Here is a 25,609-nt window from a genome sequence, read left to right as displayed (position 1 = left end):
ATTGGTCAATATAATTGACAGCAAAATCATTCATCCAAGAGGGTGGTTTAGAAATTCTGGTTATATATCTAGTAAGAGGTGTTGTTTAGGAAATTGGGATAGTTGGTGTGGAAATAGGAGAGTGTTTATTGTTTGAAGGTATTAAAGATAATTAGGGCTCTATAAATTTAGTAAAAGAAGTAATGGTAGGAGTTTTATAAGAAGAAGTTGTAGTATCAACTTCAGTAATGTATTCTAGGATTATATTCTCATTAGAAGAGGTTAAAGACTAATTAGAATGGGTGTTGGAGAATGGTGTAGGTAAAAAGGTAATATCTGAAGGTAATTCCAAAATACAGGGCATGACTAATGACTCTAATACATAAGAACCTACATAGCCTCCAGGAAAAATATTTTCATAAAACACAACATCTCTGGAAACTCCAATCTTATGAATTTCCAAATTACAGACTTTACTCCCCTTATGGCTAGGTGAATATCCCATATATAGAAAATTATGAAATTGGAACACTAAATAGGGTTAGAACTTATAACAGTACTTTAGTGAATCCATGGAAAGACTCCAAAAAATAGAGACATGAAGCTACCTCAAACAACTTAATAATTTACAGTCTTTAGTCTAATAAAGATGGACACAACCACAAAAGTAAATCAAATGAATTTAGTGCTTTTGATTTGGGGTTCGAAGTATTATAGATGAAGCCTACCTCAAAGGACTTTCACTCGTGGGAGTTCCGTCATGACGCTATGTGACACACTGATATTTTGTAATTTCTGACAAGTTGTGGAGTTTCAGATGTTGCGGTCAAATTCAAAAATTTAGTATTAATTGCAATTAATTTAATATTAATTTAGTATTAATTGCAATTAGTTTAGTATTAATTGCAATTGAATTTACAACTAGTTGTAATTAATTTAGTACATTATAATTAAAATTTAAAATTAATTGCAATTAAGTTAGAATTAATTTATTATTAATTATGAATTAGTATTTTTTATGGTTTTAGGTTTTTGCCTATTTAAAGGCTTATTTTCATTGTAAAAATGGTAGATTTTGATTAATGAAATTGTGGGTTTTCACATTTCCAAAGTTCTTATTGAATTTTGAAGGTTTCAATTGGAGATTATGTGCGATTCAACGATTCGAAGCAAAGTCTGTTTATTCTTGACACGTCAGTTTGGTATCAAAGCCTAACCATATTCACCATGCCCCGAAAGAGACGAACTGTGGAGGAGGTGTATGGTAATGAGGATCTGCAACAAATTGAACAGAGATTTTGACAACGGGTTGAGTAAGTGATTGGTCAACAGATCGACGCTATCATATATCAGTTGACATAGAGAATGGGTGATTTGTTTGTGTCATGAACGAAGGAATCATAATCCTATAAGGAATCCTAATGATGATGGATGAATAAATTCCTTCGTCGGAGAGTATGTTGACACATATGATTATGATGAAGACTATAATATTAATGATGGAGGTGACACCTTATTTATTGGCGAACCGATTTTTGACCAGGAGATTGTGGATGAGGGCAGGGGCGGAGCCAGGACCTATAGGTCGGGGGGGCTAGACTGTGGACAAAAAAAATTAAATGCTACTTCAACATATTCATCAAAATAAAATGAACAATATAATAAACAAATTATATCATAAAATGAGGGTAAAAAGTATGTGTACTTACAATAAGAAAATTAATGCCTAACAGGCGGCAATTTACCCCTATGAGTTGCCATGTTGTGAAATTTTTGCACAATTGCTTCATTTTTGACACCGATAAAAATTATTTTCTCAACGTAACACGCCATACAATTTGTGAGAAAGTCATCACTCATCTTGTTGCGCAAATCAGTCTTAAGTAATTTCATTGCAGAGAAAGATCTTTCAACAGAAGCTGTTGCAACGGGTAAGATCAAAATCATCTTAATAAGTCGATATGTTAAAGGAAATAGAGAGTGATACTGCATTTGAACCATCTTCTTTGCAAGGACTCCAATATATGTCAAACTAGAAAATGTTGCATTCGATCTAATTTCAGAAATAAAGAGTTTGAGTTCCTCTTTAAGCTGAATTAGATCACAATAAGAAAAATCTTTTGAATATAACTCAGCAAGATGAAGCACTTGTCGATGATCAAAATTCTGAAAAGCATTTATAGGATCAAGATATGACATACAGATAAGTAGCTCAGTATTTGACTCGGGAGATTATCAATTTCTGCAGCAAGACGATCAACAACCTAGTATTTTTCAAATACAAAAAAGTCAAACATTTTGCTTATATACTGGTTATATCATTATATGAAAAGTAAAAACAAATAAAGTATCTCGACAAAAATCTCGACATAAAAGTGATGATGATGAGTCATTGGAACACCATCAAGAAGCCTTCTAACTCGATCTGTAATAATATCTTCCATATTGGACACTTCAATTTCATTTTCTGAACAAAAATCACTGACTTCCTTGCATAACTCTTCCCATCCACTCTCCCTTAATGTTGCAAAACTCTATTTTGTCAACCTAATCATTTGTACAACATTAGCAATGTTTTAATGCTTCACTTGTAGAGACTGTGATAACACATTCGTCATTCCCAATATGTGTTTCATTAAATGAACAATGAAACAAAATTGATAAGTTTTCATTTTGCTTATCAAACCATGTATACTGCTTGAAGCCTTATAATCAGTTGCATCAGCATATACAACATGAACCACCTCTATCACTGAAATCCATATACTAAGAAGACGTGAAACTAGAGTATAGTGAGAACTCCATCTGGTATCTCCTGGCCGAGCTAAACTTGTTTTTTGATGTTTGCTTTTTCCTGTAGAAACATCTCCATTTTCTAAAGACTGCACTACTTTATCATGATGTGATTGACTAAGAGCATCTTTCCTTTTACATGAAGCTCCAACAGTGTTCACAATCATAGATAAATAAGTAAAAAATCACATATCAACATGTTATGATCTACAACAACAACAACCAGTAACTGAAGTTGGTGAGCGAAACAATGAACATAATGTGCATGCTTATTTTCATTCAAAATGAGTATTTTTAGTCCATGAAGCTCGCCTATCATATTAGAAGCTCCATCATAGCCTTAACCTCTAAGTCTACCGAGAGACAATTGATGCATTGCAAAGAAAGAATCAAATGTCCCTTCAAAGACTGTGCAGAAGTGTCACTAACATGTACAACCCCAATAAACCGTTCAATAACCTTACCACGTACATTCACAAATCTTATAACAATAGACATTTGCTCTTTCAGAGAACTATCACGAGACTCATCAATCAAAAGAGAAAACAACTTCCCATTAAGCTCATTCAAAATAACTTTTATCGTTTCTGATGCACAAGCCCTGATTACATCCTTCTGGATATGATGAGAAGTCATTTGATTATTTTTGGGAGCATTTAAGTTCATCACCTTATTCACTTCTTCACATTTATTGCAATACAATGTCATAAGCTCAAGAAAGTTACCTCGTTCCAAGGATTCTTCTGATTTATCATGTCCACAAAAAGCCAAACCCTGCTTTAAAAGTATATGAACAATTTTTACAACTGTTGTGACAAGAGTATGATAAGCAACCACATTCGTTTCCTTTGACTTTGTCAACATATAATCAATATACAGCCTTTGATTTTGAGATCCATAAACTCGGTCTGTAGCATATTTGGGGGGACTGGACATACCACCTGAATGATCTCTAAAATTTTCTAAAACTTTCTTCCAATTTTTAAAACCAATTTCTTTAAATGCTTTATCCCCATACATATTTCCTCTACCAAACAGATAGCAATACAAACAAAAAGCAACATCTTTGGATACACTGTACTCTAACCATGGAAACATATCAAACCAACTTGTTTGAAAACTCCTTTGAACTCTAGAAAAATTAGTTCGAGGAAATATATAGCATTTTGGTTGACAGGGGCCTTTTAACAAGCAACGTCGCCTTAATTCATCTTGAATGTTATTGTCATACATAATAATTTCTTTTCTATTTCCGGGATCAGCAATAATATCATCATCTGATATTTCCACACATTGTCTCTTCTCACTATTTGATGAAGACTCAATATTTTGACCTTTGTCAATCGTTTTAAAAAATCTATGCATCTTGTTCCTAAATAAAATAAAAACAAATCAACTAAATTAATCCCAAACAAAGTAAATAATCCCCCAAATTAGAAATCCTAAATTAGAAATCCCTAAATTAGATTTTCTAAATTAAACCTTAAATTAGAACTCCCTAATTTAGAAATCATAAATTAAACACCTTAAATTAGAATCTCTAAGTAAACAACATATGAATAATCCCTAATTTAGAAACCATAAACCTAAACCCAGAAATAAAGTAAAGAATGAAAATAAAACACTTACTTGAAATTGGATGTTGAATTGAGTGAGAAGATAAAACAATTGGGTTGAGCAATTGAAACTTGAAGAAAGAATTGGTATGATTTGGAAAATTTTTCAAATAATGTGCCTTCTCCCTTTTGTGTGCATAACTCTCCTTTTCTTTTTCTCTGATGTGTGCGAAATAGAAAAAGAGCGATGTGCATCTCTTTTTCTTTTCCTTAAGACGGAAAGGGCATTTTTGCCCTTTCCATTTTTTAAAAACCTAGAATGCCAAAACGTTTTGGCATTCTAGGTTTAAAAAAAAATAAAAGATGGAAAGGGCAAAAATGCCCTTTCCATCTTTAGGAAAGGAAACGAAGAAGAAGAACAGTAGTTCTTCTTCTTCGCCGCCATGGCTGGAGGGTCTCCAGCCATGGCGGCTCCCTGGCAAAGCCAGAATTAAAACCCCCTCCCAGGGGATTTTCGGAGGGTCAACCGACCCTCCCCGCCCCCTAGCTCCGTCCCTGGATGAGGGTGATGATGAAAAGGACATCACTGTGTTTTCTGATGGACCGATCTTTGATTAAGAGATTATGGATGAGGCTGATGATGACGAGAGTGACATAGTGCTTGCTGGTGGACATATCTTTGATAAAAAAAATTATGGATGATGATGAGGGAGATATTATGCTTAGTAATGAACCGAGCTTTAACCAGAAAACCATGGATGAGGAAGAGGTTGATGTTCCTGACAAGAAGCGATAGCATATTGAGTTTGAAATGTAGATTACGTGTGGATGGAGTTTTTTGCATGTAATTATAAAATGTTGTTTGCTAAGAAGATTGAGCCGGTAGAAATTGTTAAAAAGGTGATTATTCGGACGATGAAAACTTGAGGGCGAATTTTGTTCAACTTGAGGAGAATGACGTCGTGGCATGTGAGATGAAATTCATCTCAAATTGGTTCATTTATCCCAAATCTTCGCTATGAATAAAATGAACAAATTAAATCAATAATATTAACTTATAATATTGTTAATATCATATTCGAATATAAATAGACAAAGAAGAAAAAAGTAATTGGAATAAATAAAAGGACTCAAAACAAGTGATTAACTAGTAAATCAGTGTTTTAGAATTAATTTAAATCAATTTAGATATCAAATACACAGAGGAAATTTATTTGACAACCTATTAATAATAAAAAATCAACACTGAAAAGTAAAATGGGAAAAAGGAAAAACAATCTATACTTTGAAATACAAATAATGAAACAATAAACATGATATGTCCTTCAAAAAAACCTTTACCTAGGTTTTGAGATTTTTAGAAAATCAAGAACAATGGAATGCAGACTAGTATACTAAAAAAACTGGAATTTATTTAGAGTGATTCAATAGAGTTTCGCTAATTTTTGATGTAAAAATCATCCTCCCTAAAGCATTGTAAAATCTGTTATTTTAGGAGATCTGATGCAAGCCATAACCCAGACTGCTTGCCATAAACCTTGGGTACCTCTTGGACTAAAGACTTCTCAAACTTGATTCTGGAATGGTAGTAATCGACTTCTTTCTAGTAAAACAACTAAAAAACTTGTTTTGGATCACACACGTGTACCTTACTATCTGAGTGAATAAATATAGTATCAGAGAAAGCAAGAGTAAGAGAGAAAGCAAAAGATCAGAAAGAAGATAGAAACTAATATACCTTAGAGGGCTATTAACTAAACCCTATAGGTCATCACGAGAATAAAAAGAGAAGAATTTATGTTAAAAAATAGGTCTTTAAGATCTCATAATCTAGCTGTTAGTGCAGGCATAACCTGGCTGGAGGGGAATGAGTTGATTCCTGCAAATCCAGCCGAAATGCTTACTTCATCATCTCAAGTAAGGGATTAGGCTCTCGAAGACACTAGAAATCCTCATAGTCCATAAACTTAACCATCCAATTTAATTGAGAATTAATTTCACTAGCACGCTTGCACCCTAATCACACGTGGCAATGTTGAAATTAGCATATTCACAAAACATCTCCAACAATTATATTTAGCTTTCTTGGTTAATTTTTTATAGTGGTTAATTTCAAATAAATGCCATGGGGTTTCACGTTTTTACAGATCGGTAACTATGTTTTTTTGTTATAAACTAAACTATGCGGTTTGCAAAATATTCATTTTTTGTTGATTTTTTCAAACTTGGCCAATAATGACATCAAAATGAATTTTTTAATAATTAAATAATATTTTAAACAACTTTAATTCTTCAACTATTTAGGTTTGAGGTCATTTATGTGTTGTTTTTTATGAGAAAAAAAGTTAATGTTTAGAGAGAAAAAACTCAAAAAATGATGAGTTTGAAAAATAAAAAATATGGCTCCATAAACAGCTTTAGTTCTTGAAAAATTTCATTTTTAGATCGTTATTGGTCAAATTTGGCAAAATCAATAAAAAATGAAAATTTTATGAAACCATCTACCTTTTTAGCATTTGTTGGGAGTTTAGAAGTTAATGTGTTTAGATTTAAATGAGGTAATGAAATAGAAATACAAGTGATGAAAATAAAAGTTAAAAATTAACTTTATTTAAGAGTTTATAGAATATAAATTAAGGAAAGAAGATTAAATTTACTTTGCAAAGATAATTTTTTTTAATGAATTTTACGTTACTTCCACCTCTAATTTAGAAGTTAGAATTTGGAGGTTATAGAAAGTGAACGTTCAACTTCCATTAACTTTTATTTATTTTCTAAAAATAACTTCCAAACAAAATTAATATTTAATCTTCGCGTTACTTCCATTTAACCTAAGTGGAATTATGTATCAGTTGGAAGGGGAATATGCAGAGGAAAATTCCATATTGTCCCTGTTGTAATATAGAAGGGCAACCCAAATTCGTGATCCGCGTACCACAGGATTATCCCTCACTAGTATAAGAGTATAAGTACATGTACCTCGTTTCATTTCTTGAACCCTAGAACCTCATTTCTGCAGCCACTTCGCCGAGAATTTGCTCAGCTCCACGTCTGGTAAGATCATGGATCCACGTACTCCCGAGTTCCTTGTTCACGTCTTTGTAGTCTTTACATGTATTCTACTATCTCAACATGTCATGATTTCTGGATCATTTGCCAATTTTGTGTTGAAAGCAAGATTTATTAAAAGGAAAGTTTTGGTTCCTCTGTTAGGGGAGAGGGCTTGATTTGTGTTCATTAGTGTGCTGCTACTTTGATTTTATGATTGATTGCAAGTTCTTGAATGAATTTTGGAGAGTATCATACTTTTGTGCCCAAGTTGTGAAACTTGCTCAACTGCTGTGGAAGTTCGATTGGCTGTCTGGAAAACATAGATTGTTTCAATCTTAGATCTTCTAGCTCATTCTATTTGTTTGTTTTTTACATTTTTGGCCCTTGTTGATGAATCCTGGAAACTGATTTATTTTGATATCTTTTATTCGAGTGGAAGTAGTTTCTAAGATTTTATTGGCTTTCATTCATCCCTTTTAGAAGCAGTCCGCAAGAGTTAGCAATGGCAGTCGCATTCTCCGATCTAGGGTCATCAGCAGGCCTCAAGAAACTTGACGATTATCTCCTTACCCGCAGTTATATCACTGGGTTAGTTTTGCATTGTTTTTTTCCTTTCCAATTGTATTTGTTTACTTCTGAATTTTCATTGAAAAGAAGAGAAAAACTGTTCTGTCATTATTTGACTGTTCCTTTTATACTCTCTCAGGTACCAAGCCTCCAAGGATGATCTTACAGTGTATGCAGCTCTGCCAAAGGCTCCATCTGCAGAATATGTAAATGCATCCCGGTGGTACTCCCACATTGATGCTCTCTTGAGGATCTCGTAAGTTACATAACTTTCGTCATTTACTCTCCATGTTGATTGGGTAGTACATGGTTGTATGAAACTTGTCTCCTATTTCAGTGGTGTGTCTGCTGAAGGTTCAGGGGTCACTGTTGAGGGATTTGTTGCAGACATTACAGAGTCAATTGCAACTCTCCGGGTTGATGATTCTAAGGTGAATATCATATTTCTTCCCATACTATCCTAAAAGATCTTAGGATTCGATTTCATGATAATCTTTATGTTTTTCTTTTTGGGATAAGGTATTAACTTTGGCATTAGCAATTTTACTACTAACTTCTAAAATAGTGCAATTTTACCCCCTAATGTTGGCAAGTTGTGCCAATTTTAGACATCATTAATGAAACTGTCATCTGTCATAAATTTTTGTTATCTTCATTGCACATATGTGTCATTTTATCACTCATCTATAACATATAGTATACATATGCCGATACGTGTTTTTAATTTTTTTTTAATGAATTATACCGTGTTTGAGAAAAAAAATCCAGCTATTTCATCAAAATTGAAAATCTTCCATCTCCAAATTTATTTTTAATTACAAAAGACTTTTTTTTTATAACCAACTAATATGCAACTGGAGCATAATACCTGAACAAATATCTTTGTTTTTTTTAATGATGTCCGAAGTGACCAAAAAACTTGTCAATTTTAGTTGTAAAATTGCTCTTGGCTACTAACTTTAGGGGTGAAAATGCATCATTTTAGAGGTTAGGGGTATTTTTGTACCTTACCCCTTTTTGGTTAATGGTGAAGACTCTTCTATAGAGGATTCCTTAGAAATTGTGTAAATGTGTTGAACTTCAGATGGGCTCCCAATCTAACTGCTTAAAATCAAATGTGTTCTGTAGGCCGCTGTTGACGAGGATGATGATGATGATGTGGATCTTTTTGGTGAAGAGACTGAAGAGGAAAAGAAGGCGGCAGAAGAGCGTGCAGCTGCTGTTAAGGCATCTTCAAAAAAGAAAGAATGTAAGCAGCTATTTCTTCTTCTGAATGACTAGTTGTTTGTTGGTTCTTTTTTAGTATCTTGGGAATTTAATTTTACATTTGTAGTGATATTGCTGGAAATTTTGTTGGTTTTCGATAATGTAATGTGTTGATTACTGGTAATTATTCATTGTTGACAGATTTTGGCTGTTTCAATTTTCTTTGCAGCTGGCAAGTCATCTGTTCTGATGGATGTCAAACCATGGGATGATGAGACCGATATGAAAAAGCTTGAGGAAGCAGTTAGAGGCGTTCACATGGATGGACTGCTTTGGGGAGCATGTAAGATATTTAGTTTGGCTCTATTAATTGTTGTTGGAACTCATGAAATGCTTGTTTTAGTTTGTTTTCAAGGAAGTTTTTTCGCATGGCTTAGATTGTTTAAGTTTGTTTTCAAGGAACTCATGAAATGCTCTATTGATTCCTTTTGTGGCAGCCAAGCTTGTAGCTGTCGGATACGGCATAAAGAAGTTGCAAATTATGATGACTATTGTGGATGACTTGGTATCTGTTGATACTCTCATTGAGGAGCGTCTGACAGTTGAACCAATCAACGAGTACGTCCAGAGCTGTGATATTGTGGCATTCAACAAGATCTGTAAGTAAAGCTAACAATTGTTCTAAGTTGTTGGATAATGTAGAAATTCACCAAGCTTTTCACATATCGTGTATACATCCATTTACACAGTTATCATTGTTTTTGCAGAAATTGGGGATTCTCTTCAGTGGAATTAGCTGCAGGAAAGTTCATTGAAGATCACATGTATACGTGATGCTAAATTTTTTTGATCTTCCCATCCCTTTTCTATTGTGTTAGAAAATACTGATTTAAGTTTTTCTTAATTGTTCAATCATGGATTAATCTTTTGTTGTGTTGTTTCTTTTTATATGAAGGCTCCCATCAGTTGTTGAGTGTCTTTTGCATATTTATCCGTTTAAATACCGAGTGCATTAACAATCATAATCAGATCGTTACACAATAGAGTCTAACCTGTTCACAAAACATTAAGGCCATAATGGAATGTACGAGATATCTAATAATTATTTCATGCAATAAAAATAAGAATTTCCTAAATTATCAATAATTTCAATTTATATTAAAAACTCGTTCTGCTGCTGATTAGCCCCCAGCGAGATTTGGCACGACAATGACAGTTGTTGATGACGGGATTGGAGCTCATCAAGCGTAGTGCAAAGAAATCAAAAGGTTTGGGTGGGAGTTCGGATTCTATTCCAGGTTCTTCAGGCGTAAGTCTACATTCAAAGCCACTCCCCTAGGGGTAGAAGAATGGGGACTTCGACAGACTGTGTCCTTGAAATTGATCCTTTTTTGAATAATTACATAATGCTTGAGGACTGTAGGAGGAAGACCCAAGATGCCTTTTTCATTCGTTTAACTGCAGAAGAAAAGAAAGAGCTGTGGTAGCTTTGGAGGGAAAGTCCTTGGGTGAAATATGGGACTTTGGTTTGGACATTATTGATTTTCAAAACGACTATTATATAGTGAAATTCCCCGATGTGCAAAATTATGAACATGCCTTTTTTGGTGACTTTACATGATTGCTTGTCATGTTTTGGCCATTCAAGCTTGGATTGGCTATAGTCAAACTAATAGATTATTTCAATCCATATGGTTAATTTAGCAAGTTACTAACCGTAACCAATCCAAACCTAACCTTAAAGAAAATGGTGAAATTTTGATGGCTAGAGAAATGATTCAATAAATAGTTTCTAAAAAATAGAAAAACGTAGAAAATTGAAAAGCAAAAAAAAAAAAAACGTGAAAAACGCAAAAATAGAAAAACGTAAAAAGCATAAAAAATGAGGAAAACGTAAATAACAAATGCAAATAAGAGCACTTAGTTGTAAAAGATTATTTAACTATTTCAATTTACAAATTTAATCGTTATGTCTATAAAATCCATAATTTTCCAAAAATTTGTTACTTTGACACAACACTTTGTTCAATTTTGAAATACCTTTAAAATTTAGTATGAGAAAAAGAAAAGGAAAATACTAAGCAAATATTAAAGTCGTCTAAATTTATATCAAACATGTACAAGTAGTCCGTTCAAAAAAACATGTACAAGTAGCAATTTTATTATACTAGAGTTTAGCTGTATTTTTTTCGTTTTCATGTTTCCCATTTTTTTTGCTCGTTAGTTTTCCGTCTAATTAATTTTTTCATATTTTTTTCGTTCTCCACTTTTTTTTTTTTTCCGTGTCACGTTCTCTATTACTTTTCTCTTTTTTCTGTTTTCACGTTTTCTCTTTTTCTCTAAATGATATTATTGAAAAAATTGGATATGACATATATTTAAATAAAATTGATTGGACTATTTAATCTTGCTAAAAAATATATTTGGATGAAATTGATCTTTGGATGGGTGGTTAATAACCAATCCAAACTAAAACCAATCCAATCCAATTCTATAGAGTATCTATGAATTGGATTGATTATTTACAATTAATCCATGGATTCTTTTCTTTATTAGATTGGATTAGTATTTTTATTCAATAACCATTGAATTGATCCATAAACACTCCTACCTAATGGTATGTCTTTATGTCCTTGGGTCATTTTACCTTTGTTTACGCTCGTCCTAATCAAGTTGTTCGCTCTTTGCTTTGGAACAAATTGAAATTAATTCCCTTGGTTTGTTGGAGGGGATTTTAGTGACATTGATTTTCTCTAAGATCAAAGAGGGGAGGGGGTGGTGATGATTACATTCGGAGGTCCACAAAATAGAAATCTTTAATCGATCCTTCATGATCAAATCGCTTCTTGACACATCAGTTTGCTGAGTTCGGTTCCCGTCCCTCTTTTGCTGCTAATTCTCGCATCCGTGCTCTTTGTTCAAATATTCTAGTGGTTTGGTCTTATCTGTCCATGTGATGGTTCAAAACGAGTCCCGATGGTTCTTTTGTTGCTTCGTCTAATAATGCCGGGGCTGCTGGCCTTCTTAGAGACCATCCAGGTTTTGGGATCCGGGTATTTGTTCAAAGATTATATGTTTCTGGTTCCTTTACGACTGAGCTCTAGGGATTTTTTTCAGGTATTCTTATTGCTTGCCAAATCCGCATTCAAATGTTTTTTCGGGTATTCTTGTTGCTTACCAAATTTCAATATATTTTGGTTTTTTTGTTAAGAAATTCTATGTAAATCTTTTTATGGATTCCTTCCAATTATTATTATTATTTTTTTTGAGGAAAAACTTAATATCATTACTGAATATCAATTGAGGCTACATCACGACAAATTAAATGCCAAATCGGGACAGGACAGTCCTCTATGAAAATCATAGGACCATTAAAATCCGCCACCCATCTAGCTAGCGAGTGGGCTATCTGATTGCCCTCCCTAGAAACAAATTGAATGGAAATGCTATGAAAAATAGAAAACCATGTAGCCACATCTTCATATTAAAACCGCAATACCGAATTAGGGAAGCATTTGGACTGTAGAGTTTGGATTGCCGTTTGTGCGTCTGTTTCTATAATAATTTCGTTGAAGCAGCAGTCCCGAGCAAACAGTAAATGAGAAATTAACATGCTTTATAGCCTCATCGAAAGTTAGTTAATAAGATCCTTTATCATCTGAGTTCTTTAAGTCACCTCTAAATGTGAAAAAGTTTCTCTTTACTCATCTCAGCGCCATATACCGTTTCATTGCCATGATACTATCAATCCTCTCAAATTACAGCCATTCATTACCAAAAAAATGTTGATTATCCTTTTGGAAACACACATCAAATGACAGGAATTAAATTGCTACCTCACATGTAATGATTCGAAATGCACCATTGGGGAACATTTGCTTTGGACCCACATTAAAGGGAACACAAAATGAACCCATGCTTCCAAAGGCCCATCCAATAAGAAACCCAAATACTTCACCGGCCTTCACACTGACTCAATCACCATTGCCTCACTCAAAGACAATAAGGTAATGCCATCTTTTGGACCCCTATAAAAAAAGGAACTTTCCCTCTTTTTAGGACATATTCAGATTCTATTACAGTCTTATTTCCTTATAATCTTACTTTGGTATCGGAGTGTACCTAAGGAGTCCATCCTAGCGTATGTCAATCTCTGAAGATCAAGTCATGTTCGAGCTCTTGGACCACATCCAATCATTGGAGGGATCATCCTAGTCAACGGTAAATGAGGCTATAAAGAAAGTAAATGACAAAGTTAGTGGACTTTATGTTCGATTTTGATGTTCAAGAGCCATAAAGAAAGTAAATTATAAAATTATGGGCTTTTATGTTCGATTTTGAAGTTCAAGAGCATTAAAGAAAGTAAAGATAAAGTTGAATAGCCATTAATGTAATTTACTCTTTAATTTAGGGATAAGGTTTCAAATTCTCCATTAACAGTTTTTGAGGAATTACAAATATACCCTTAATGTAAAAATCCATAAAAGTTTAAGGCAAAAAGCATCCTGAGGCCCTTGATCTTTTATTGTTTGGTGCATTAAACCCTCGATCTTTCATTTAGACACATTGAACCCCTGATCTTTCATTATTTGGTGCATTAAGCCCTCGATCTTTCATTTAGACGCATTGAGCCCTTGATCTTTCGTATATGAGTGTATTAGACCCTTTTGTAAATCAATCCATATATGGATATGTTAAGGACCTGTTTGGTTCAACTGTTAACTAATAGATGTTGTTGTTAGCTGTTTGTGGTTGTAGTAAACTGTTTGTTGTTGTTGTTTCTGTTTGTTATTAGTTGTTTAATTATTAGCGTTTCACTCCAAACCGCATGAAAATAGCGTTTGGTTAGGTTTATATCACTGTAATGTTTAGTATTTTCTCTGGACACTGCAGCATTTTCGAGCTTTTCACGAAAAGCTCTTTTTTAGAGTTTTTCATGGATAGCCGTTTATAGTTACTTGTCATTGACAAAATTATCCTTCTTATTTCCACAAAATGTGTTACATTTTTAATATTATTTTTATTTCTAGAACAAAATTATCGAAAAGTAAGGTTTTGTTGCATTCAATAAATTTTTTCTTTTTTTATATAAATTATTTTTTATTAATTTGTATAATATATTTTTTATTTTATAATTTATTTGTTAATTAATTTAAAAAATGTCCATATTAGAAATAAATACTAACGGCAATGGTTCAGTATAATTTTACCAAATACTAATAATTAAACAATTAATAACAAACAACCAACAGCAACAACAAACAGCTTACTACAACCGCAAACACTAACAAAAACATCAACATTTATTAGCTAACAGTTGAACCAAACAGGTTCTTAATACACTCATCATTTATGAATTGATTTACAAAAGGACCTAATACACCCATATATGAAAAATCAAGGGCTCAATGTATCTAAATGAAAGATCGGGGGCTTAATGCACCAAACAATGAAAGCTCAAGGGTTCAATTTGTTTAAATGAAAGATCGAGGGCTTAATACACCAAACAATAAAAGATCGGGGACCTCAGAATGCTTTTTGCCAAAGTTTAATGCTTAACGTTTCTAACATAGAGCAATTTTGGATCTTATAATGATAAAGTTAGTCTTTAACTGCTTGGATTGGAAAAAAAAAACGACCATACCCAAACCATGATGCAATTTCAGCTTAAATTAGGGTAAAAAGAAAATAAAAGATGCACATCCCTTCATTTGTTAGAGTGCAATCAACACTTTATAAATAAAGAAGAGAGGTGGATAATAACAAAATCACCTCGTAACCACCTAGTCCACTAAACGGGTTGGTTCCCAACAGCTAAAGGTTCGTAGGCACTTCTATTCTTCATGGCTCCGTTTCTAGGTCTAGTTGAAAGTCTCGTTTTGCGACTATTCATTAAATTGGGTTTAAACGTCTATTTGTTTTACTTACGGTTTGTTGTTGGTAAAAGCTGCTTTCCCAAAAAGCAGTGATTCTATGCTTTTATAAAAAAACTGCTGAAAAAGACAAAATGATGTCATTAATCAAATACCTAAAACTCTTAATTTTAAAGTGAAAAGGCAAAAATTGCTCCATATACTCTTACTTTGACTCAAAATCACTCCAAAATGAAATGGCTAAGAACAAAATTTTATCATATATTACGCTTGTAGTATATATGAACTCCCCCAAAATGTTTGGAGGGCAAATTTGCAACTTATCCTTTATTTTAATAAAGAATTTTCAGAAAGTTAAACGGCTGTTACGACATCGTTTTAACTGAGTTTTCTCTTCTTCGCTTCGACGTAGGAGAGGCGACGGAGACAGACAGAAATGCCGAAGAGAACTACTCATACGTACTCGAGCGAAGACGCAGCTCCGGATGGACCAGATTCTGATCTCTTCGTTTATTATTGCAAGCATTGTGGCTCTCATGTTCTGATTACTGGTTCTCTCTCTTACTCTCTCCTTTACCTTCTATACCTATTTCAGGATTCTGGATACTCATGGTCTTTATATACTGCATATTCCTTACTTTCAATCGTTATTATGTCGAGAAATTAAATTTTCTTTGTCAATTTGAACACGGCTGATTTTAACGGAGTTTTGAAAATCAGCTATTCAATCCAATTTTTGAATCTTCAATTGATGCTTAACTTGAATAAGTTGCAAGGCAATCTAAGTTGTGAAATTAGCATTTAATAGAGCAACCTACAGGTGAATACATGGGAACTTCAAAAGATCACCTCTGCTTGATTCAACTTATAGAACTTATAGACTTATTTTCGTGCAATTATTTATAACAGAATCCATAGAATAAAATATTTGATGTTTCAATTTTTTTCCCGAAGAGTTCTTCCTCTAAAGGTGTTTAATAAGTTGATTTGTTTCTTCAGCTGCATGTAGTTTGACCTGGCTGTTTAGTAGCTTGAAAGAAGAAGATAAGATAGTTAATTGTAGTGGATTTCTTATAACTAACAGGAAATAATTGCAGATCTTCATAATGTACTTATTGTGTGATTTCTATACTTTTGTATGAAGAAACTTCATTATTTCATCCTTCAGTATGATATTGTTGCATACTGAAATATGTTTGTTAAAAGATACTCAGTTGCAGAAAATGCCAAAACGGAAGACTGACAAAGCATATGTATTGGACAAGAGGAAGCATCTTGCAAGGTTGAACATCAATGAAGGCGGAAAAGTTCTCTTGAAAAGGTATTCATATGATTCAGAAGTGCTGGATTTTGATATATCTGTTGATAATTATTGCAACTAGTACCTCATATTTTCTTGCTTCCAACTTGTGTATAAAATGTAATTCTATTTATGATTCATGGCTCATATGTGCAAACTTGTGCTAAGTCTTGCTGCTGCTCCTTTCAGAAAGGGGCTTCTTCTGTTAGAGATGGAAGGATGGGCTTGAGGTTGCCTAGTTGTATAGCTTCCTACTTCCCAAAAAAGGATAACTTCGAGCCATAACATTCAAAGTTGAGTGGGAAAGAAAGGACAAATATTGAGTGACAAAGGCCTTTTTCTCCATGCTGGAGGTGTTATCCTGTATTTGAGGGACAATTTTCGCTCAGCATAGAGGATATATTTGTTATGTAGGCCTAAAATATTACCTAGTTAACCAGAATTACCCCCAGGATATTGGGTGGTAATACATATTCTTTTGCCGTTGTTTGGACAGTAATTGACCCATTTAGAAATTGAAGAGGTCATGCTATTCAAGCATAATGGGTATAACTAGATTCAAGTGTTAAAATATCAGTTCAGTTAACATGTTCACATCATTCTTGAATTGCTAACATGGCAGCAATTCAATAATGTTTTTCTTTTCAACATATTGGCTTATCTTCGGGTTCAAATTTACAATAGAAAAACTGCAATGGTGTTCCAGTTTACAACCTATGTCTTATTGTTTCCCAGGGGTGAAGGGAAATTGGAGAAGCAATTTCGCATGAACTGTATGGGCTGTGGCCTCTTTGTTTGCTATCGTGCAGAAGAAGATCTGGAGTTCACTTCATTTATATACGTTATTGATGGTGCACTCAGTACAGTTGCTGCTGAAACAAATCCTCAGGTACAGTTGTTTTGGCTAGGCTTGGTATCATGCATCATGCATGTATCCTAATCAAGGAATTATGAGATTTCATGTCATAGCTCCTGGGTATATACTATATACTGCTTGCCTTTCTCTGTTTGTAAATTAGAGCGCTTTCTAGAGGCTAAAAATTTCCTCATAGAGCTTTTCTGAAATATGCTGTAGGATGCTCCTGTACCACCATGCATATCACAGTTAGAAGGAGGTCTGGTTCAGGTGGCTATTGAAGTGGAAGACCGTGCACAACGCTCAGCAATCACAAGTAATATAATTGCTTCATAACTATTTCAATGTGCATCCATTTCATATATGGGCTGCATCTTGTTTTTGCCTTGTGTAGTGGATCCTTTTTTCATGGATTTAAAGTTTCAGAGAATCAAACTGTCATAAATTTTTTTGTTGATGGCATGTTGATTAACTGTTGTGTATTCATTCTTTATTGGACTGGTATGAAAAATTAAATTCCTCGTCATTGTATTTTAGGGACTGAAATTAGTCTATACATAAGCAGGCACTCTTTTTTGGGCATGTAATTTTTATATGTATGTTATATGCGACCTTTTCCTTTCTATAAAAAAGAGGTAAAGTGACCTGGAAAACATTGAAAAAAGCCTCATTGCTAGATATTGGTTTTATCTTTTCTGATTTTTAATTTGTGTTGAGGCTGCTGACAAGGCCAGTATCTGGCCTTGAGTCTTTGTGTAGGCATTAAGATGATATCTCTAGTTTAAAAGTATGTCTCCTGTAATCTCTTCCCCTCTTGTTTTGAAGGATTAGGCTCATTTATGTAAGAGAGTGAGAGGGGTGACAAAATCTGTAGCATCTCGCATGTACTTTAGGAATCTATTTCTCATCTGCTATATGGACATGATTGTCAAAGTGGACATGTAAATAACACCTTAATTATCTTGACAACGATAACTTTAGTACTTATGCAGCTCTTAAAGCTACAAATTTAAGTTCTTAAATGATGAGTGGAATAATGTTCTTATGCTTGCCAGGAGTGAATGCTGATGATGTTCGAGTCAGTGTGGCTGCTCCTGCAGCCCGTGGGGAAGCTAACAACGAACTGTTGGAATTCATGGGAAAAGTATGATTTCTCTTTTATGTTATCATGTAGTTAATTGTGATGTAGAGCCTACAGTCTCAAATCTTCTGGTTCGGAGACCAGGGACAGGGTTCACCACCTGATTGACTGATTTGCTTTTTACAGGTGTTGGGCCTGAGATTGAGCCAGATGACTCTCCAAAGGGGATGGAACAATAAATCAAAACTTCTTGTGGTGAGTTAATGAAAAAGTTAATTAAGATTTTCATCTTTGAACCTGTTTTTGTATGCTTGTAGACCTGCCATATTCACTTCTGCGTTTCTCTGGGAGATAGAAGTAGTATTTGATTTGTGTGCCTAGCATAGTCCTTTTTGAGCTTGTTACTTTAAGTAGACAGTATCCCAAAAAGTGTTCCACAGATTAGTCGGTTCCAGCCTATGCCTTTCATATTCCATGCCTTCCCCTCTTATTTTGTCTAAAAAACTGTTTAAGATGATATCAAAATGTTCGTAGATATTTGGACATAAAAGGAGAAACTAAGGGAATTAGGAATCCATACTTGTGTAGTATAGATCTATCTACATGTAGAAAAGATGAATGTAACTTTGAGTTCAAACTAAATTGCTCTCAGATCATTGAGTTATTATAACAGATTGTGGCCGTAATACGCTGTTTTTATCTTCGTTGCTAATAAAGTGGATATTCAGAAAACGGATTCTATAGCTTGGGAAGCTCTTGAAAGATGAGTATAGTTTAGTAATGCTTGGTTATTGTTATCAGGTGGAAGATTTGTCTGCCAGACAAGTTTATGAGAAGCTTTTGGAAGCTGTACAACCTTAAAGATGTCTTTAGAAGATTGTTTTCCATCAGAAGTGACTTACCTGTTTACTGATTTGATGCAGTGAACAATAAATTGTTTGAGTAATATGTAAATTTGGAATTTGAAACTGATTCAGTTGTATTACCATCTCATGTTCTACACTAGAATTTTGACGTTTTTTATTCGATCTGTTAATGTGATGATATAACATATAATCAGGGGACTTGAGCTAGATGTTACGGGGCCACTAGGTAAAATCTGTTGCAATAAAAAAAGCTGTCATGTCAGCATGTGCTGATGTGGCAGTTTCTTATTGGCAGGTTTCCCATGGACCTGGACCATTAAAGATTTTTCATTTTGTAGGTTGAGTTTGTTATGATGGGTAAATGGGAGAAAGGATGTTTGGTCTAAAAACACAATCTAGACACAAATTGATTATATTCGTGTACTTTTAGTCACCAATCCGTTTTGTGTTTTGTGATTTAAAACTGCAATGCTCCCAGTCGTGGATTTAGAAATTTTCAAGAGGGAAAAACACCCGAATAAAGGGGAAAAAGTAGATAGAAAGATTTTTTTTTTAAGAATGAAGTTATTACAAATTTAAGACAGAATATTTGATAATAAAAAAATTGAAATTCCAAATGGTTGATAATTTTGAGATGGAATAACCAAGTGGAGCTGAAAAATGAAAGAATTATTCAAAGCCTAATTAAAAATCAAACACAAATCTCATAATTAGAGAAATTACTGAATAAATAAGACAATTAAAATATTACTTAAATAGACCTAAAATCTCATATTTTAAGAGAAATTATTATATAAATATGAAAATTAAAATGTTATTTTAAGACTTAACACATCATAAGCCTCTTGAACTTTGTTCAAAAAAATTGATTTACTCATTAACTTATAAAATGTCTCATAAACCCATTGACTTATTTAAATTGACATGATTAAAACAAGAAAAGATTTGGCCAAATTGATATAGTTTTTAGTTTATCCAAATTAAAAACTATATCAATTTAAGTGACTTATAACCCCCTTAAACTACATATATGATGAACTCCAAAACCGCATGTGCTTTGACTAATTTTTTTTTTTTTTTACTAAAAACATCAACAGTTATTAAAATTGAATATTTGCCACAATACCGCCACATTCATCATAGCACCACACCACACCACACCACGTTCATCAAGTTATGAAGGCAATATTAAAAGAGCCTTGGAGTCTTGCCAAATTTCATAAATTTCCAAAATTCAATTGAAAGCTTGCACGCTTCAGTTGATGTAATCAACGGTCCAAACAAAGTACAAGATCCAGGAGAAATATCTCAAAAAACAAAAAAAAAAAAGGCCCACTACCAATCCTTAGGAGGAAGCTGCAGTGCGTAGAGCTTGACCCTTTGATTTCCTAGGAGCCAATTGAGTTTCAGGCTGAACAACAAAAGGTTTTATTAGATACAAGTACAACATTTTATCTGAATTATGAAAACATACCTGTATTGCAATTTGCATACAATTGGAAATAAGCTTATAACAACTAGTACGTGCCACAAAATACAAAATTGTACTTTAGGACATGATATCAACAAATTTTACTATTAGTTCAATAAAGGCAGATAAGATAAGCATCTGAACCGTAGTTAGAAAACAATATGCATTACCAACTATTAGTATAGCATTTAGAACTAATATATACAATTATAAAATTCAGTAGATAGCATCTGAATAATTATTTGGTTTTAAATTATCTGATAAAAGTCGCATATTCTTTCACTGATTGGATTCAAGAAGTTCAGACCTTGATTGAAGTGGGTTCATAACTTAGCTTTTCTATTGCTATTTCCAATTTACAGTTGAACAATATTTCTATCCTAATTCATGAATGATGAACCCCAATTAGATCCATGAATCTAATAAATCAAAGCGTAAAATAGTAATAGTATTATCAAATTAAAATCTCCCACTTCAAACTGGCCCTACAATTTATTTTGTTCATGTTCTTGAACATAATCTCCTCTCCTGTATCAATTACTCAAACAAAACCTAAATATTGTGGCTACAATTAACCAGAAAATGGAAACAGATTCAATCTCCCCAGATGCAAGCGAATAAGAATTTATTAACAGATATGGCATAGACTGATGTTAAAGTAATCAAAAGGTAGGTAGAAGAGAAATACAATTAGTAGATAAAAGTACCTCTTTCTGAACGGATTCTTCTTTTTCTGACAACGTCAACTCAATGTGGCATGGTGAGGACATGTAAGCTATCAAAGAAATTAATGGTCACAATTAAACTAGGCATCTATCTTTTAACTATAAAAGTTGGGGTTAGGGAAGAGAGCAAAGCAAGAAGAAAGTAGAGAACAGCAGCCAAAACTCTGGTTTACAAAAAGCACTCACGATTAATCCTTCCATGAGCCCGATAAGTTCTTCTACGTTGTTTTTGTGCTTGATTAACTTGGATATGAGATACGTAGAGTGAATCAGCATCCAGACCCTTCACCTAAGGAATTTGGAGATATAAATACTTCAAGTTAGTCACAAAGAGCAATAATTAGCATTAAGCTAGTTAATATATTCCAAAGATAGATAGAAAGACTAACTACCTCAGCATTGCTTTCAGCATTCTTCAGCAAATCAAGGATGAACTTCGCTGATTTAAAAGGCCAGCGTCCTTGTCCATTTGAATGGCGATTCTTAGCCTGTGCAGTTCGCCCAACACCACGGCAGAACCGCCGAAATGGGATGGCTTGCTTGTGTGCCATAACATCCTCTAAGTACCTTTTAGCCTTTGCCAACTGCAACTTCCGAATTGCATGAGCTGTTTCTCTTGTATTCTGATATTACAAAAAAAAAAAAACAAAAATAAGCATGTTAAACAAATTTGAGAATGTGAATGAAAAAAGATTAGTGTATTGGAAAACTAAAAGGCTGGTGAAACAACACCTTCAAGCAAAGATCACTAATTCTTTCTCAAATTCAAACATACAAAAGGAACACACTCGAGCAGACAAGGTATCTGCTAGTTGATATAATAACAATCAAAACTTACTATTGCTTTTAAAGTTAGATGTTTGGAAAGTACATATGGAGCAGCTGTTACAGGTTTTAAATATACCATAACCAAGTTAAATTACCTGGAGAGGCTTCACAATTGTGTGAGTAATTCTAGAAGCTTATTAAGAGAAAGTAGTTCAATTGTAAAACAGGTATTCATCTCTGTCATCCACCCTATTCTTCAGGATTAACAGAGGATAATCCACAAAGGATTATAATTCATATAAAATGAACAAGTAGCCATATGGCTCATCATAAATGAGAAAATTCAATTGAAAGAATTAAGAGAGCCAATCCCAAATCTAGAGACCATCTAATGAAAAAGTGCAACGACATTAGCATATAACATGTCAGAGTACCATTCCATTAATTAATCAAATCATATTAATTCACTGCAGCTGTTGTTAATGAGCTGCTCGGCCCTTATTCTAAACACACCAAGGTCTGGAAGGTCTACTCTAGGAGGAATAAGTAGGGAAAAATGTCAATAAGGCTGGAGTAACTTATGCATTGGGGAATGGAAATAGTTGGTTACTAGTTATGTAGCAGCTGGCCTAATTGAATCACCGTTAATTCTGTTTGGATGGTTCACCCAGAGCTTGAGGAGTAGAGACTCCTCTTCACTTTGTTGTTTGGCTATTTTATATAGTTATCGTTTTCTTGTTGGGATTATTCATTCATTAATACACACAGACGTTCTCATTATTTACCTATTTTCTGCATATTTTCTGAGTATTTGAGTTTTAACTTGCTTGTGATCTATCTGTTGAACTGAGTTTGCATAAAATCCTAATAAAATTACTTTAACGGTTCTTCAGGTCCTAGCAAAACATAGTTGAAAGCTCATAATTGACTTGTACATCATCAACCTGCTCCGTCACATTGTTATCGACACTCATATGTTGACTAAAATCCTGAGGATTGATTACTCAACATATTCAGGTAAAAGCAAATATAATGTAAAACAAATTAAACACAACATCGACTAAAACCAATGTGAATGAAGTAGATCCGTTGTATGCAAAAAAATTGTGAAGATCAGCAAACTAAAGATATAGGGCAAAATGAAAGTTAATAAGCTCCAAGTTTTGGATGCATAGAAATAGGAAATAATCGAAAAGAACAAATTATACCTTAAAGTGAACTCGTAGGTCAGAGCCTCGGGCTTTGCAAGCTGAAATATTGCATTACATAAAATGAGATTTTACTTCTTTTAATTCTATCAATCAGATGTGACAGACTGCCTAGTATTATGAATATGAAACAAAACAATAAGATTACATTTTCCTCAACACAATTGTAGTTTCGACAATAGTTATCTTTTGTTCTATAATAGCAAAACGGAAAAGGAAACGATATTGATCTCGTGCACTCACACTTGGTAGGATTGTCGGGTTCTCTTGAATACTTGACCTGAGAAAGCAATCAAATAGACACCGATACGAAATAAAAAACAGCGAAACCAAAAATAGAAAAAATTTCATAGCGTTTGCAAAAGAAATGTTCCTTTCGAAAGTTCTTGCTTCCAACTTACCATGGCTGCAGCTTGAGCAGATAATTCAGTTCCTAACCAAAGAAGAAGTCGAATGTTACAAAACCCTAGCAATATAGTTCTGCGAAACACCGAAAAGGGTTTGTTGGGCTAAATGGGCTTACTAATGGGCCCATTATTATTATTAGGCTTTGATACGGCCACTATCGGTGAAAGAAAATGGTTTTTTTTTTTTTTTTTTGGGAAAATTACACAGAAATTCAACTTTTAAAAACTATTTATAACTATGTCAAGTCATAATTTTGGATTATGTCAAACTAGTAAAATCAGTACTTTTAATATATTTTAAAGATTGAAATTTATAAATTAGAAATCTATAATATATTTTCTAGGGTTTATAATTTATGAATTGGAGTCTAGATTTTTTTAATTATGATGTAAAATCATAATATATAAAAAATAATGATATATTAAGAATTAAGTTTTGTGATATGACTTAGTTATAATTTTATACTTAATTATGATATTCATATTCATGTATTTGTTCTTTTTTTTTTGTTTTTGATAGTGTGAAAGAAAATGGGTTAGTCATAGATAAATACAACTATTGTAAAGAATTACTAAAATCATATTAAATATGTCATTGAATAGACACATCTCTTAGATTTTTTTTTTTTAAAGAATGAATGAATTAAATTAAATCAGAAGCAAGAATATTGGTAAGAAACGGTGGAGGATATGCCCACTCACTGCGATCAGTTCTAGAACTAACAGACTTTGTAAATGTGCTGTGAGGTTCGCTGATCGACGAACATAAGAGATTGAAACAAACTCCAAATCTCGTAAAATTAAATAACAATCCTGAACAACATCTGATAAATAAGAGAGATCAAAGTCTTGATATTGTATTGCTTGAACCACGTTAAGACTAGACCTGGCAATTTTCGTGTTCGTGTCGTGTCAGGTTTCGGGTTCGTGTCAAAACCTGTAACACGAACACGACACGAAAACTTTTCGTGTCACAAAATCAGAACACGAACACGACCTGCTCTTGACACGGTAAACACGACACGACACGAATTTTTTACACAACCAATTAAATTGACACGACCTGACCTGCTAACACAACCTAACATGCTAACACGACACGACCTGACCTGCTTTTTTTTATACTCTTTATATTTATACTCTAATAAATAAGAAAAGTCATGTCTATTTTTAACCTAGCTTATTATAATTTTTAATTTTTTTAATTTCTTTAATTAAATTTCGGGTCAGTTTTGTGTTTTCGGGTTGACACGAAAATGACACGAAAATTAACGTGTCATTTCGTGTCGTGTCAACTTTCGTGTTGTGTCATAAAACCCTAAACACTAACACTAAAAAAAGCATGTCGTGTTCGTGTCGTGTCATCGGATCGTGTGTCGTTTTGCCGGGTCTAGTTAAGACAATCCAATTGGACATCCACATGCAAAAATCCAAAAAGCTTGATCCAGCTGAGAACCTCACGGATATCAAGAGCCTCTGCCATAACCGAATCAGTGGATGCTTCCAGACCTGCATTGCGTGTGAAACGACAGAGACCGGTATGGTCCCGTATCAGCATTCCATAAGATGAAAAACCCGCCTCACGTTGTACACCAGCGTCTACATTGCAAGTGAGAAATCCATGCTGCGGTTTTATCTAGTGACTCGACGATAAAGCAATTACTGGTTGAGGTACCGATCCGTCTGCTGCTAGTTTCTGTCGACAATAATTTCAGGTCTGAAGGTCATATCTCTTAGATTTATATAGGCATATCCGTTAGTCTTTTTTGTTAATTTAAAAATTATTCACTTGCAAAATATACACGTTAAACAATAACGACCACTTGTTATCGTTGCTTCACTTAAACCCTGTTTGGTACACTGTAATAGACGTCGTAATGGAATGACCATTACAATGGAGGT

The 25,609-nt window shown here is 33.7% G+C and overlaps 3 protein-coding genes across 5 annotated transcripts; 2 read left to right on the top strand and 1 right to left on the bottom strand.

The window, feature by feature from the left end:
• The first annotated feature begins 7,257 nt into the window (after nucleotides 1-7,257).
• Nucleotides 7,258-10,128, top strand: LOC136228719 (elongation factor 1-delta 1-like). Of its 3 annotated transcripts, none has more exons than XM_066017181.1 (8): nucleotides 7,258-7,382; nucleotides 7,860-7,967; nucleotides 8,086-8,202; nucleotides 8,284-8,377; nucleotides 9,075-9,195; nucleotides 9,382-9,495; nucleotides 9,650-9,811; nucleotides 9,920-10,128. In XM_066017181.1, coding segments are annotated over exons 2-8 (696 nt in total). In that variant the 5' UTR covers nucleotides 7,258-7,382; nucleotides 7,860-7,881; the 3' UTR covers nucleotides 9,922-10,128. The 3 variants fall into 3 exon arrangements, with proteins under 3 accessions (XP_065873253.1, XP_065873261.1, XP_065873268.1); XM_066017189.1 differs by having other exon boundaries at nucleotides 7,265-7,382; nucleotides 7,863-7,967; XM_066017196.1 differs by having other exon boundaries at nucleotides 7,268-7,382; nucleotides 7,866-7,967.
• A 5,247-nt stretch (nucleotides 10,129-15,375) lies between these two features.
• Nucleotides 15,376-19,285, top strand: LOC136228711 (UPF0235 protein At5g63440). The gene is made up of 7 exons (XM_066017168.1): nucleotides 15,376-15,576; nucleotides 16,232-16,346; nucleotides 17,061-17,214; nucleotides 17,401-17,497; nucleotides 18,237-18,325; nucleotides 18,449-18,517; nucleotides 19,064-19,285. The coding sequence occupies exons 1-7, from the start codon at nucleotides 15,462-15,464 to the stop codon at nucleotides 19,121-19,123; spliced, it is 699 nt and encodes a 232-aa protein (XP_065873240.1). The 5' UTR covers nucleotides 15,376-15,461; the 3' UTR covers nucleotides 19,124-19,285.
• Nucleotides 19,286-20,316: 1,031 nt separating this feature from the next.
• LOC136228700 (large ribosomal subunit protein uL22y-like) lies at nucleotides 20,317-23,769 on the bottom strand. The gene is made up of 7 exons (XM_066017157.1): nucleotides 23,702-23,769; nucleotides 23,544-23,580; nucleotides 23,301-23,341; nucleotides 21,717-21,947; nucleotides 21,511-21,613; nucleotides 21,307-21,374; nucleotides 20,317-20,539 (listed from the first exon to the last, which is right to left on the bottom strand). Exons 1-7 carry the CDS (start codon nucleotides 23,702-23,704, stop codon nucleotides 20,474-20,476), a joined length of 549 nt encoding a protein of 182 aa, XP_065873229.1. The 5' UTR covers nucleotides 23,705-23,769; the 3' UTR covers nucleotides 20,317-20,473.
• Between the last annotated feature and the right edge of the window lie 1,840 nt (nucleotides 23,770-25,609).

This window comes from Euphorbia lathyris, chromosome 1 (assembly GCF_963576675.1).
Source record: "Euphorbia lathyris chromosome 1, ddEupLath1.1, whole genome shotgun sequence".
In the NCBI taxonomy this organism is placed as follows: domain Eukaryota; kingdom Viridiplantae; phylum Streptophyta; class Magnoliopsida; order Malpighiales; family Euphorbiaceae; genus Euphorbia; species Euphorbia lathyris.
This window is presented reverse-complemented; position numbering and strand designations above follow the sequence as displayed.